The 15633-nt window shown below is 38.1% G+C and overlaps 1 protein-coding gene across 2 annotated transcripts in view; it reads right to left on the bottom strand.

The window, feature by feature from the left end:
• nectin1b (nectin cell adhesion molecule 1b) overlaps positions 1-15633 on the bottom strand; it is a 114627-nt gene that overhangs the window by 34877 nt on the left and 64117 nt on the right. For both annotated transcript variants that reach the window (XM_028464251.1, XM_028464252.1), the window contains exons 2-3: positions 4790-5161; positions 839-1138 (exon numbers count right to left, since the gene is read on the bottom strand). In XM_028464251.1, coding sequence (XP_028320052.1) covers positions 839-1138; positions 4790-5161 — 672 coding nt within the window. The remainder of the gene's footprint in view (positions 1-838; positions 1139-4789; positions 5162-15633) is intronic.

Here is a 15633-nt window from a genome sequence, read left to right as displayed (position 1 = left end):
CCATTCATGATTGCGAGACACTGGGGGAGGGTTGCCAGATGCCTTTAAGAAACAGAATATTTGAGGCCATTTTTGCTTATTTTTCCACCTTCTTTTGCAACTACACCAAAACTTATATATTTTCATCTTTTTTCATCACTTTTTCTATAATTACTCCCATTTCTGCCACTTCTCAATTTTTCACTTTCAAGACATTTCCGGAACTTTTAAACCTTATTTACCACCTAATGTCACAAATGTTCACCCATTATTCTCACTTATCACCAGATTTCACCATATTTCATTCTTATTTTGGCCAATTTAACCACTTTCACAAGTTGTCATGCCCATTATATTCCAATTTAAACTAATTGTTCCTACTTTTTATATTACATAACTCCAATGCTCTACCCCATTTCTGCAACTTTTAAGCCAATATTGACACTTTGAACCCTTTCTACCACTTTTTCTTCTGTTTGGCCACTCTAACTTGCAACTTTTAACCAATTTCTGTTTTGTTTTTTTAAACCCATTTCAACCCCTTTTTATTAACCACTTCTGATAAAATTTAACCCATTTCATTTCTGATTAAAACAAGGATTTACATATTTAAGATGACTATAAACTATGGCTCAAAAAATGGATATTATTCAGATAAATAACTAAATGTGGTTATCACAGATTCATAGAACAATGGACCATCATTTTGGTGACTTTATGACTGTTCTTCAATGTTCATGTCTATGTTCAACCACCTTCAGGCACAGTAGGGGTCCCCGATCTCTAGAACCTTTATTTTGGGGGGTTGCGGGCTAGAAAAGGTTAAGAACCACTGCTCAAAAGAGAGAGTTTTGCTTACACTGCACATTGAGCACAACGCTCTCCTGGAACTTCTCGTTCCGGTACGTCACGATGCAGGTCAGCTTCTGTCTGTGGGTCTCGCGGCTCGGTATCACCACGTAGTTGCTCCGCACCGTCACTGTCCCGTTCTGGTTGCGGGTTTCCTGGAAAGTGGCCTCTCCCTTCAGCCTGGTGTCCCATCGGATCAAGCTGGGCGGCTTGCCGTTCAGCGACACACACGTGGCCACGGTCATCTTGCGTTTCGTGGCCCTGGCAACGATGGTGGGAGTGGTCAGATTCATGCGGGTCATGGGACGTGCTGTGGAGAAGAAGAGAGGGAAGAATGACGTGAGAGTAGGCCTGGGCGAACAGCATGAAAAAGCACAGTCGGATGGATTTCTGATTGCGTCCAAACCCAGACCTTCACCTAAACAAGTTACACTACAGAACTCACTCACACGTGCTGTCCCTTATAGGAGAAAAAGACTAAAGTGTCACATATTGTGCAGCTGTTTGTTAATAAATGTGCCTGTGTGGCATGTTGATCAACAAATTTAACTGAAACTAGATGTTTATCATATACTGTATTGCTATTTTGCGAAAAAAATATGGAGATATGAGTTTTAGTCTATATCGCTCAGCCCTATGTGAAAACAGGAATGATTTAATCTTGTTCTCAGAGCTTTTTTGATGATTCTCTGAACTCCATCAAGGTGATGAGATTGGACATCAGGTGGAGAAACACACACACACACACACACACACACACACACACACACACAGCTGAGGCAGTTGTCAGAGCTTTTTAGATGTAGAACCCTCTCGTCTAACCAAAGGCACACTCTTGAATGTTTTTGTGAATTGCCAGTTAACAATCTCCTCTGTGCAGATCAAAAGGCAGGCTTGAGCAAAATGCACGAGTGAAAGAGATTGGGCATGAAGAGGCCTCTTTGAACGCAGATGCTTGATTATGTTCTGACGGGATCGCTGAGCGGCCGAGGCCTGGAAAAGCCCAGAATAAGGTGGATACGGAGCTGAAATGAAAGCTTAAGGAACTACTTAAGCCAAGTAGGGTTTTTTGGGGGTTATTTTTTCACGGGAACTTAATAGAAAGCACACACACACATAATTTCTAATTAGCGACCTAATCAAAGTCAGCACACAACCTTTTGAAATGCAGGCTCTTTCCAAGACGCACTTCACCCTGAGCACTTCTTTACTCTACGGGGCGAGTGTTTTAAAGCCAAATTACACACGCTGAGCACGCTTTATTGATTTCCATCTCACCTGTCATTTTTAATGACTTTTTCCTCCATTGACTTACTGTTTAATCAATTCAATGAGGTCAATTTAGACCCGATAATGTGTAACAGAACATCATAAAAATTATTTGCACATCATGTATCTACTTATTTCGGCCTTGAAACAGTGAAATGTGTTTGATAAATGCAGCGAAGGAGGAGAAGTCTCTGAATGAAAGCATTTCAAAGGGACTTTTTTAAGAACAAAGCCAGTGGTAACTTAGCGCTCACAGGCAAAGCTTTGAAAGGCTTTTAAAACAACACAGTTCGCCCTTTAGCTCCAATCAGAAAGATGTTCTTTTTGTCTTCCCAAAATAAATATTACCGACAGGTTTGTAACACTTCAAACACTTTCTGTTCCGACATTTAAACGTTTACAACGATGTACAATAATTTGTGTTATTGCATTGTTTTACTAAATAGTGCAGACATGGGCCCCCAAAGTAAACTCACAAAACAGTAAAAATACACAAAATGACTACAAAAACATACATAATTACAGAAAAATACACAAGAGGACAACACAAACACAAAAACAAATGCAGAAATATACACTAAAAGACAAAAATATGAAGAAAAAAAAGGACGACGCAAATACATAAGAAAACAATACGTACAAAAAAGGACAAACATACACACAAAAATAAAAGCAGAAATATACACAAAGGGCCAAAAATACACAAAAGGACAACAAATAATTTATACCCGGTACACAGAAAGACAACAAACACAATAATTACAGAAAAATACACAAGAGAACAAAAATACACAAAAGGACACCAAAAATATATATTCAAAAATATTCAAAATTACAGATACAAAACTACACAAAAAAAACAACAGAAATACACAAGAAAAAAGACACACGAATGACAAGAAAATCTGCAACATGTGGTTCTCAGGTCAGAAAATCACATTTTTGTGATAAAAGTTGCCCATCATTGATATACAGTGTGTTTGCTCAGGCTATGTCTCCCTACAACAACATAACACTGTGGCAATATCAATGTTCTGTAACATGTTGAGTCTTGAAAACAACGAATTACCCAACAACCCGTACGCATACCTTTGTAGGAGTGGAGTGTGGCACAACATTTGCTAGTGTTGTGATTCTGCACAAAGGCTTGAAAAAGTGTTGATCAAACGTAAGGATCTAAAAATAATAGTTGTTAACGTTAAGAAAACGTCACGCAACTCGAAGATAATAACGACTTTAATAGAAACTCGATGAGTCATAATTGCCATCACAGTCCTAATGATGGAGGTATCCTACATCTGTAGCCACAGTTGCGTGAGAGCAGTCAAACAGAGGCTAAGCAAAGCAAAACTCAAATGTAATTTGTAAGTAGACTTAAAAAGCTTTAACTGTGACTTGTTTAAACATCAGAAATGTTTTTAATTTACTGCTTAGATCTCAAGCCCTGAAGACATTTACCTTCTGTTTAATAAAAAGTTTACAGTCATCTTTAAATCTAGGACGAAAAATTTACTCTGTAAAGTTAAGATAACATCTGTTTTATCAGTAGAGATTCATTTTTTATTTCTAGAAGCCTGATTTTATTCTTTTTTATACTGTATTCATGAATAAATCATACAACAGCTTTCACATGTATGACATTATGTTGGTTTGAGTTTTCCAGCTGAACAAGGAAGAAACTTTAGCCCTCTTCTTATCCATAGGGTCAATTTGACCACATTCAATGTTTATCATTAAAAAAAAAAAATTACTTTGTTTTTTTTTTTTTTTCTTCATCTTTCATAACTTTTCCTAATTTGGTGGGTAGAATTGATTAAGCATAAAATTATCATGATGACTGACAACATTATATATATAATGTTGTCAGTACATTAAAGGAGATTAGGCTAAAAACTATTCAAGATGAATTTATTCTAATTTAAGAGTTTGGCCTGATAGAGGCGCTAAAAAACAGGTCATGGTTTCATTATCAATGGGTTATTTATGTATTCAACAAATAAACAAAGTGTCTGACACAAAAACCTAGTAAAATTTAATGAAAATAATTTTTCGGAGGCAAATATCCCTGTGGTCAGATTGACCCCAAGGGTGAAATGTATTGGCAATATTTGAAGATAATAGGAGGGTTAGAATGGAGAAGTCTACGCTACCATGGCAACTAGGGCTGGGCAATATATAGATATTCAAGATATATTGAGTTTTTTATTTTGACGATATAGAAAATGACAATATTGCCTATATCAAGATATATTCTATTTTACTTGTTTTTATTCATACAATCACAAAGTACAAATCACATCATACAAGTATTTAATATTATTGATAGAGTAGAGTCAAAAAGTGTTCTTTACAATTAGTGTTTTTATAGCTTATTTTGTATTAAAATACTAATTTTAGGAGTTGCTGCTTCACTACTATTCAGAACAACATTAAAAAGCACAGTTGGATGGATTGCTGATTGTGTCCTATCCCAGAACATCACTTAAACAAACCACACTACAGAACTCACTCACATGTGCTGTCCCTTATAGGGTAAAAAAGCCAAAAGTGACACATATTGTACAGCTATTTGTTAACCTCTCTTTCTTACTAGCAAAGCTTGTAGAGAACAGTCTTTCAGTTGAGAAGTCTTTGTCATTTTCCTGCGACTACATTAACTTGAAGTGAGTGAAAGCTGTCGAACGTCTCTTACCATACACGGTAAGGTTGACCATGTTCTCCCGGTTGCCTGCGGGAAACGTGGTGTACTCGCAGATGTAGGCGGCTTCGTCGGACAGCTGTAGGTTGGAGAACATGATGGTGGTGTCTTCCAGGGAGGGCGTGCTGTGGCGAACCGCCGCCTGCTTGAAAGTGACGCGCTCCCTGAAGGGTGACAGGACGGACACGCCCAGAGCCGGGTTGGCTATGGCCACGTTCTGCTTGGTGCCGTTCAGGAGCTTCTGCCAGGTGACCTGCGAGATCTTCACTGGGGGGTTACTGTTGATGAAAATGCAGCGGAGCTCCACTTGTGAACCAACAAAGCCAGACTTGACTGAGTCCATCTGTACCATTTGTCCTTTGGCAGCTGAGGGAGGGAGGGAGGAGGAGAAGAAGAAGAATAAGCGTGAGTAACAAGTGTCCAAGGCCAAGCACATCACTCAATTCAAGATACACACACTTTAAGAAGCAATTCAGCCTTGTGGTAATTCATGCACATGCACACACTGCAGATACAAGCGCTTTCTTTGCATCAATAGAATAGGCCGTTCCTTGTGTGCAAGGCTGGGGAAGAAGGTGTGTGTGGAGGGGTGAGGGACGAGACGATATCAACATAATGCACACATTCATACAGCCCTGTCCTTCCATGAGAAAGTAGCGTTTCTGATGAGATAAGAGGGTCGCAGAAGAACCAATGCATCACTAATAATTGAGTACGAGAGAGGGCAATGACTGCTGAGCTCTCCTCCATCTTCCCAGCAACACGCTGGGCTGCCCACATTAATTTCAGTTCCTGCTTATTAACAAACACCTCAAAGTCAGCCTGGAGCTCCTATTAAAACATACATGTTGAGTAACGTAAGCACTTAAAACCCTCTGAACACACACATTCACTACATTAGGAAGAGAAAAGCCTGTTTCTTTCATCCTTTCAGGGTACAGTCATAATCAGATGCATTAAAGTATCTCTGTTTCTCAAATGGGGGTACGTGTACTCTTAGGGGTACGCGATGGCACTACAGTACACAATGGTACTTGAGAGAGAGAGAGAGAGAGAGAGAGAGTAGAAAATTAACAAATAAAGTCTTGGTCCTTCCCCACTACAGAAATACAGAAATAAATCTATTCAGGAGCCACTAAATCAGTGTTTTTCAACCGTGGGGTAGGGACCCCATTTTTAACCCTAACCCTAACCCATTGTATTCTTTTTTAAATCCAAACAACACACAATCCTAAACAACTTTGTGAATGATAAATAGTTCAACTAAAATGTAATAAAAACAATATCTGAGGCCAAAAATAATCAAAAACTATGGTAATTCTAGAAAAAAATGTATTTGGGGTTGGCAGAAATTCTTGATATCAGAATGGGGTCAAGATCCAAAAAAGGTTGTGAACCACTGAACTAAATACTGTTTCTTTCCACTTATTTACAAAATGAGATCATTTAAAATGTGTGTTATCACTCATTCATTCCATCATTATGCTCTATAGTTGTTTTTAAATAGTTTCCTAAGCAAAATTTGAAGGGGGTACATGGATTCAGAAATAAGAGAAATGGGGTACTTCAGCCAAAAAAGTTTGAGAACCACTGGTTTAGAACACGTGTCAAACTCAAGGCCCGAGGGCCAAGTTTGGCCTGTCAGAGCGTCTAGTCCGGCTCACAGGGAAATTTTGTTTTAGGTAAAAATTAAAGCAACAACAGGACTTTTTGTAAATGGTCATATACATTGTACATACAACATGATGGAGGTTGCAGTACTACATTATTTACATTAATAATAAATCACAATTATTTTGAAAAACCTGGGAAAATTCTCGCAAATTGTCCCACATTATTCTGGCAAATGGAAAATTCAACAAATGTTTAACAATTGCTCAACATTCAGGATTGAATTTGAATCTGTGCCTTTTCCTTCACAAAAACATGGATTTTTCTGGTCTGGCCTATTTGAGGTCAAACGAGGTCGTATGTGACCCCTTCAATTAAAATGAGTTTGACACCCATGGTTTAGAGTGTTTGATTGTTGGAATGAATGAGTTTAAGTTTTGGATTTAAATAATGTGTAAAGTGGATGTGCCCATGAAATGAGGTTAAATCCATTCTGATCATTGTCACTGCCAAAAAAAGTATGTACTGTATTACCTTCGCCAAAGGAGATAAAGCTTTTACCAATGTTTATATATTTGTTTGTTACCAGGATTACGTCAAAAGTACTTAACACATTTTAACAAAGTTTTATCCAAAGATAGGCCTTACGCCATGGAAGATTCCATTACATGTTGATAGGATCCAGATCAATATACTGGCTCTGGATCAGTTTGAAACATTTAAAATTCCAAAAATCTTATTTCTTATCATTTGCAACATTTCAAAAGTTCCTACCACAGTTTGTAATTGGCCAATCTTAATAAAATTTGACTCAATAATGACCCACCAAATTGAATCTGGATTGGATCCAGATTGTGCATTCATCACAGATTTTCCCAAAGAAATGGGGGTGCTAATACATTTAGACCTACTGTATGGTTATTAATGGGGGTAGAAATGTCGTACAAGCCTTTAACGTGTGAACGATCATGGTACCATGATCAGAATCATTGTTCCAGGATATTTGGTGCTTGGATGAGGTCTGTATTACATTATTTCTATGCATTTATCACACAGGAAGTAGCCCCCATAATCAAGAAATGGCTGCCTCTGAGTCTTTAAATTTAAGGCGTGCCATCTGGTTCTTGTTGTTGCCAACACCTCATTGTTATCGTGCGCTCTAATTAATGTTCCTGTCCAGGTGATGTCTGATGATGTTCCACTTCCTGGTCTGACAACCCCTGACCGAGCACGTATTTACAACTAGCCAGAGCTAAAAATTATTACCCATGGATAGCTAAAGACCTTCAGGAAAAACAGCGGGGAAGCTCTCCATTACTCACAGTGGAGTCATAAAGCCACCAGCCGAATCACTCATAAAGAGGTAGGAAATGTGGCTTCAAGCGGAGTAACGGGGGCCCAAACACAGGCACCACAAACACAGAAGCACGACCTCACACTGAAGGATAATCACTTCCATCTGTGATAAACTTTCCACGCGGCGCTTTACGTAGCGTATGCATCTACGACAGAGGTTGTTTTACATCTAACGCAGAATTCAAGGTGGAGGTGGAGACAGTCAAACTGTTATAGGCCAATAGAAAGTGTTCCTTGTAAAAAAAAAACTAAACTCAATGTACAATACATGCACCAAGCAGAGGAAATGATGCACGCCGTGAGACGGAGACCATTAGGGCTACAAAAGATTTCTTTCCATCTTTCACATCCTTTGCCTGGAATGACTTATGCTAGAAAAGAAAGCGGTGCATTTTGGCGTGAAAGGCCATTTTCAATCTATTGTAATACACTTCCACTCAACGCTGCCTTGCTGCCTACATCAAATCATAAAAAAAAAAACACAATGTGACAACCTTTGAAGTTACTGAGTGCCAATCATCTTTCATTTCCTCCCAGGACCCCCTCTGAGTGGAGATTTAAACTTCAGGGATTTGAAGATGACAGATTGGATTTACTAATACAGTTTGACAGAGAAGACTGGCAACCTTGTCATGTGTACCTGGAGGAGCACCTGTGTCCTTGTGCACCTCAGGGCAAAGCGCTTCACACTCCCCTTTATCACAGCTTTGATTACAGCTAGGGCAGCTATAGTGTGAAATGCTTGGGAGAAAGCAAAACACAATTTACTGTGTGGCGACGGCGGTTAAAGTTCGTTCAAGAAGCAAGAAAAGTGTTTGTACCTGAAGAGAATCCATATCGGTGATAAGACCATCGCCAAGCACCGATTCTCGTCTTTTTTCAGATATATAGGCAGTTATCTGGATCAGATAAGATTCTAAGGATTCTAAGAAATTTTGGGTGACATGGACCAAAACTCATATCTCAATGTTTTTTTCTCAAAATGGCGATATACAATATGAATCTTGATATTATAACTCAATAAAGTCTTACCACAAAGACAATTCTGGGGTTAAATTTGCTGATGCAGACCATTTATTAACAAACAGCTGCACAGCATGTGCCACTTTTGGCCTTACTTTCCTTAAGGGACAGCATGTGTGAGTGAGTTTTTCATGCTCATCTGAGAAGTAGCAAAAGCAGCAACTCCTAAAATGAGTATTATAAGTATTTAATGAGCTAAAAAATAGGAATAGAAATCTCTATTTCTATTCTCTATCTCTATATTGACCAAATATATATAGTTCCAAATGTAACGGGTGCCCCCATTTTTTTTTTAATTAGAAAAACCATGATGCTCAATCCAGATCTGATCCTAATGAGTCTCATTGGGTTTATTGAGGAACCAACCCAAATCTAACTAAAATTGATCAATTACGAACCGAGATATGAACTGTTAAAAATGTCTTTTAGAATGATTTTTTAGATTTTTGAAACTGATCTAGAATCAGTATATTGATCCAGACCCCCACCAAAGTTTAATGGAATCTTCCATGGCGTAAGTTCAAAAAGTACTTTTGACATAATCTTGCTAAATGTGAAATATTAAGCTCCTTGGTGGAGGAAACAATAGAGGGCAGTTGTGCGTGGGGAGCCGTTGCTCTCTTCTCCCCTCCCTGCTCGGCTTTTCTCTGAGCGTTATGTTCTCAAGTCGGATCAAACCAAATAAACAGGAGCAAATGAAAACCAGGAGAATCGGGTTAATTATACAGCTACACAGCCCAAATCCCCTCTGCGGGTTCTGGGACCCCTTTCACTCAAGGACTGGATGAGCCCTCTGGCTGAGCACACAGTAGAGCTGTAATTACAGACTGCAAGACAGAGTGCTAGAGCCATGAAGATTCATGTACATGGAGGAAATTAGGGAAGAAGGTTTGGGGGAGGGTAGGGGGAGGGTAAAGTAAGGTGGGGCTTTGAAATGTTTAATCGTAAAAGCTGGGCTGCCAACGCTGCTTGTGCTGCTGTTGCTTTGTTCTCACACTGACAAGAGGGCTGACTGCGGGACAGTCATGCTAAAATACACCTGAGGCTTGATGCATGTGCAAGAGTTGCCAACGTAAATTGGGACAGGATAAACAAACAAAGCAGGAAGTTTGTCCAAACTGGCAGGCCATAAAGAAGAGAGGTTTTGATTCGCACCAGGTGAATGGGGAGGGCACGAGGCGCACCATTAAAAACAAGCTGCACAGCAACCGTCTGTCTTCGGCACTGATAGGGAAAAACTCCCCAAGGCATCGTAAAGAAGCCGTGCGCACAACATTCACCTGTAAAATGATCTGGGAAGAAACGTGTGCTTTGTTTTGTTTTGCATTGGCGTCTGAGGCAAGAGAAGCTGCAACACAATCAAGCCTCAGTCTAACAACTTCAACAATCAATTTCCTTCCAAACAAATAAAATAATACAAAAACTATACAAAGTAATGACTGGACTTTTATTGTGTTTGAAGTTACATTAATAGGAAGTGAAGGAAATATGTTTTTAATGAAGTATTTTTGGACTTTCAGAAGCAAATGCAATCAGGAAAAAGGATTATTTGGTTTATTATTGGTATCAAAATGACTCAAGACCTAAAACTAAGGATGCTTTCACACCGTTTTAGTCCAGGACTTCGGTCCGAATGGGCGAAGGACATTTGAATAATTTTATCAACTTGGTTTGGCCTCTGTTTTACGTTCAAAGCGCAACTTCTGTTCTGCTCCAAACAGCTTCTGGTGCAGTTACATGAGTTAACCACTTGAGGGTCCCATTACTGGAGTAAAGACTTCTCTAGACAAAGAAATAGAAACCTGAAGAAGAGGCTTGGGGTTAAAGCGAGTGTTTAAGAGTGCTCAAAAAACGTATTCCTTCTACGTTTTGTTCTTAACAACATTCACAATGCAGCAGCAATAAGTTGCTGTGCTTTTGGTGGTTTTAAAGCCCTGTTTTGTACACAGCGATGGCTCTACTGACAACCCACAATACTGAGCCCTCTACGTCATCTCGGTTGTTGTTCATGGGCGCTCCTAAATTTCTCTAGTCTTCGATTGGAAACACTCCAAGACCAACCGAAACAATCGCTCTAGAATTCTTCTCTTTTGATCGGCTCTAGACATTGTTTGCGTGTTCACACCACACAAACGAGGCAGACTATCTGAGCAAGGTTAAAAACGCTCTAGGGGGTCCGTCGGTATGAACGCATCCTATGACTTATTTCTTTGATATATTGCTTGGCAAGAACTTGCTCGAATTGTTGCATTGAATTCTTCAAAAACAAAATGCCATTGGAGATTCTACGATACATTCTAATTGGTGTCCACTACTATGAGTGGACAGAAGGTTTCATTATTAATCATTAATTGAAGAAAGCTTTTTTCTACTGTGAAATCCTGAGCGTTATCTTTATCAGTGAAATATGGTGCTCAACAACCTTTTTCTACAAGGTAAAAATAGACTTTTGGTATAAAAACGTAAGGAAAATATTTGTTTTTGTTACCAGTCACACAATCAAACATTACTCATAATGGACTTCTGCGAATTGCTAAAGGTAAATGAAAACAAAAGGGAAAAAGAAAGCGACTGGTGACAGGAAAATCACCCAACTTCCAGCTGGTAAAAATGTTCGCCACAAATCCGTCAATTATTTCACTCGCGCTGTGACGGAACCGCATTTGGGGCGTCCAAATGAGTGACTGGTGCAGACAGACCACGGATATGAGCTACTGTATTGCTGCAGTGTTTAAAATAAACTGTTGTGCTGCCTGCAATTGTTAATTAAAAACAGTGACGTTAGACGGTGGAGTATCCGCAAGATTCCGGACTGGAGAACATAAACCAAAACCAGGGACTGAATTTACTTGATTTACATTTTGGGAACTCTTTTTTTGTTCAAAAATATTTATTACACAAATTTGACTGAACTTACCAACGTTTTAACTAAAAAACATGTAGTTTTAGTCCACAAGAAGTATTCTAAAACCAAAATGTGCCTAAAACCAAGATGAAATTTTGTTTTTAAGACAACATTTAGGAAGATGTCTAAAATAGCTGCCAAAAATGATGTTTTGACACCCACTATTAAACACGTCATGAACGTACACAAAACCACACATCTTAACATGTTTTTCCTTCTCTGTTGGACTAATCTGATCAGTGGTTATAAAAACTTCAGCCACTTTTTTCCCACTGAATCTCTAAAAGCGTCTGGTAATAGCATAATGATGTTATGTAATATTTAAAGCTATTTCAAACTACTTGAAGACGTGCTTTGTTTGTGAAGACTATTTATCGCTCATTGTCCTCATTTGCATTATGATGCAAATGCTTGAGGAAAAACAAAAACTACACAATGCAACTCTCCATTTCCTACAGACAATGCAACTTATCTTCCACTCAACGTGTCATGCTATTGTGTCTTTATATGGCCAACTAGCCAAACAACTGACAATTTACACAAGACAATTAGTGACTCATTCGACATTTTAGCTGTGCTATTCGTTTGTTCCCCGAGTTAAATAAAGCTCGGAATAAATCATCTCAAAGTGCAGTGAAATGTGGTGAAGATGAAACGGGACCGAATGCATATTTTAGACGATGAACTCATTAATGTCTTCTTTTTAAAGCTGCAGTGGGAAACTTGGCACTCACGTCAGTCCCAAATGGTGGTGAAATGTTGTCTTTTGAAGCTAAAAAGACTTAAACCCTTCCAACCCAGAGTTGGTAATCTAAAGTCAGTCTTCCTGGATGGATAAATGTTGAGCTCTGGGGACTTTGTGCCAGTGGAGATGAGGAACTTTAAAAAAATAAAACAGTCTGACTCCAGCTTCACACCTGAGGCGTTTTGGCAAAAAAAAAAAAAAAGATTTCTTTTTAGAGGGCAACTTTAAAGCTTTTCTCATGGAGGCAATTGGTTATTATAGTTTGGTTACTGCACATTCGCTTAAGTGGGATGCTGATAGATAAAACATGGCTTGAGCCACTTGGGATAATGACTGTTTAATGGAGTCCTAGTTCCCACGGCACTGGCACAGGCGTCTGTGCTCCCCTATTCACGACCACACACAGGGTGTGTTATGGGGAGTACAGATCAACACCAACTGGTTGCTGCTCATGTTTCCCCAAGTTGGGTTTAAATCTCATGCTCTAGCTTTTTGCTCATTGTTTTCATACAAATAGTGATTTTAAAATGATTGATAAATACATTGTTTTATGCTGTTGGGATAATTGTGGAGCAAACAAAGGCAACTGTCAGCTCAGGGGCCACATAAGGTCCTCGGTCTCGTATTGTGCAAGCCTTGAAGTAAACAGACAGAATGACAACAACAAAAAAACACAAAACAACAAAAATACACAAAATGACAACAATAAAAACACAAAAAAAATCATAGAAAAATACACAAAAGGACAACACAAATATATAAATGAACTCTAAAAGGCTGAAGAATATACAAAAAGACACCAAAAATAAAATCACAAAAAATACACAAAATCACAGAAAAATGCACAAAAGAACAACAAAAATACACCAAATGACGACAAAAAACATTTAAAAACTCATCAAACAATGCATAAAAGGAAAACAAAAATAGATAAATTTACTCTAAAGAAACAAGACGGCTACAAATGTACAAAAACACAGCTGAAAAATATACAAAATGATGCCAAAAATACACAGTGATGCCAAAAAATATACAAAATCACAGAACAATGTATAAAAATTCAACAAAAAAAGACAAATTTACTATAAAAACACAACACAGCTACAAATAAACACAAAAATACCAAAATTACACAAGATCACAGAAAAATGCACAAAAAAAACAAAATGTACTCTAAAAACACAAATTATCTACAAATATATACTAAAACAACTGTAAATATACAAAAACACAAAATTACAACAAAAATACACAAAATCACTCAAAAAGCACAGAAAGCAGCAGTAATAACAATACATTTCCAGTGTTAATGCTCATATTGGTCGTTATTTTAAACACTGACAATAATCGTCGATAATGTGTACCTTAGATCAGTCAACTATACATAAGTATATTTATTTATTGACAAATAAATGATCACCATTTCTGTTTCAGGAAGTTAGTTGTCCACATGACAACTGTTCCCCCTTTAATTACGCTCAACCATGTCACCCTGTAAACAGGTGTGAACCTGCCAAAGGTCTCTGCCTTGACAAGCAAACCTTCTACTGCAGATGTAAGTGAGACCTTTGTGGAACAGATGGTTAGTGGACCCGTTACTGGGTTTTTATCTGCTGCGAACATAAAAACGCTCTTTAGTACAACAGGCGTTCATTCATTCAGGACAATACAACATCTGCTGGGCTGTAAACGTTAATGTTTATCGTGACTTCCTGTTCTGGGTCTGGCTCCATGAGAGACAAAAATGTGTGTTTCATTTGAGCTATTTGTATTTGCTGTTTGTTTGAGTGAGACAGAGTCGCGTAATGGCCGCAGAAGGTGTTGCATTTTCCTCCAGGGCTGTGAAAATGACAGTTTTCAGGTTGGCAGCGCGCAAGATTAGCTACTCGACTATATGCACAAATTCTCACCTAATGTAGCTGCATCGCTTGTTTCGCAGATGTGAGGTTCAGCGAACAAGCTTCCCCTCTGGACACACACACACACACACACACACACACACACACACACACACACACGAACATACACACCCCTCGAGCAGCTTAAACATGCTTCAAATGTCAAGGGGATGCATTCGTTCGCCTGGAACAGAGCCTTTCATCTTATTTCTACTGGGTAATGATTCGCTCGACAATGAAACACTAGAATACGCTACTTGTTTTCGTTGTGCGACGATATCAAAAGAAACAAAATGTTGATGTCACTGTGAAGAGTGTTTTTGCCCTCTCTGTCATCAATTTGCCATCGTCTTTGAAACACACAGCGAGCGCTCGACTATCAAAGAGCCATTTTGAAATAGTTCGAACATTATTCCGCAACAAAAAAGAAGCATTGATTTCTCAAGTTTAAATATGTTTTCAATGCCTCAATTCTTTTGCACTTTTTATTCATGAGGGAATACACATTAATAATATATAGGGGTGTGTCGTAATCCAACTTTTTCACTTCTGATACAATACCGATATTGTTGCCATAGCTGATACCGATCCGATACGTTTCCAGCAAAAATCATACATGCTTTTATCGCTTGTTTTGTGTGTAATGTAAAAAAAAAAAACTGACCCAGTTAACATCATCCAATGGGTTACATAAACTTTAACCTTTAACATAAGCATATTCTACCATTGAATAAAATAACTACAAAATTAATTAGAACACCCTGAAAAATAACCTCAATAAACCCAATAATTAATTTTAGGGAATAAATAACCACAAATATTCTACAATTGTATTAAATGAATTAGAAAACACTGAAAAATAACCTCAGTAAATCCAATAAATTAAAAAAAAAACCATTTTAAAGGGAAAAATAACCACAGATATTCTACAATTGAATAGAATGAAAAAAACAAAACAGAGTACAGAAAAAATACAACAAATAAATGTATGTATTGTTTTTACAATTCAATATCAAATCGGGATAATATAGTTGTATTTCACACATTAAGACACAAATTGGTGTTTGTAACATTATAATTACATCATAAAACCTGAGCGTCAAGTAGAGAGGAAGATTTTTTTTTCTTTCCTTTGATTAGAAAAGATCAAAGTAACCCATTATTCTTATTGTTCTTGTGTTTGTGGCAATGACAAACAAAGTAAAGGCTGAAAAGAGCAGGTGAAAAAGAGAGAGTAAATGTAAACAGTATCTGAAACCACTAACACCCTCTCCCCCCTCACTGGGCCAAACAGGCCCAG

This window comes from Gouania willdenowi, chromosome 13 (assembly GCF_900634775.1).
Source record: "Gouania willdenowi chromosome 13, fGouWil2.1, whole genome shotgun sequence".
NCBI classification, from domain to species: domain Eukaryota; kingdom Metazoa; phylum Chordata; class Actinopteri; order Blenniiformes; family Gobiesocidae; genus Gouania; species Gouania willdenowi.
Note: the sequence above shows the minus strand (reverse complement) of the source record. Positions and strands in the feature narration are given on the sequence as shown.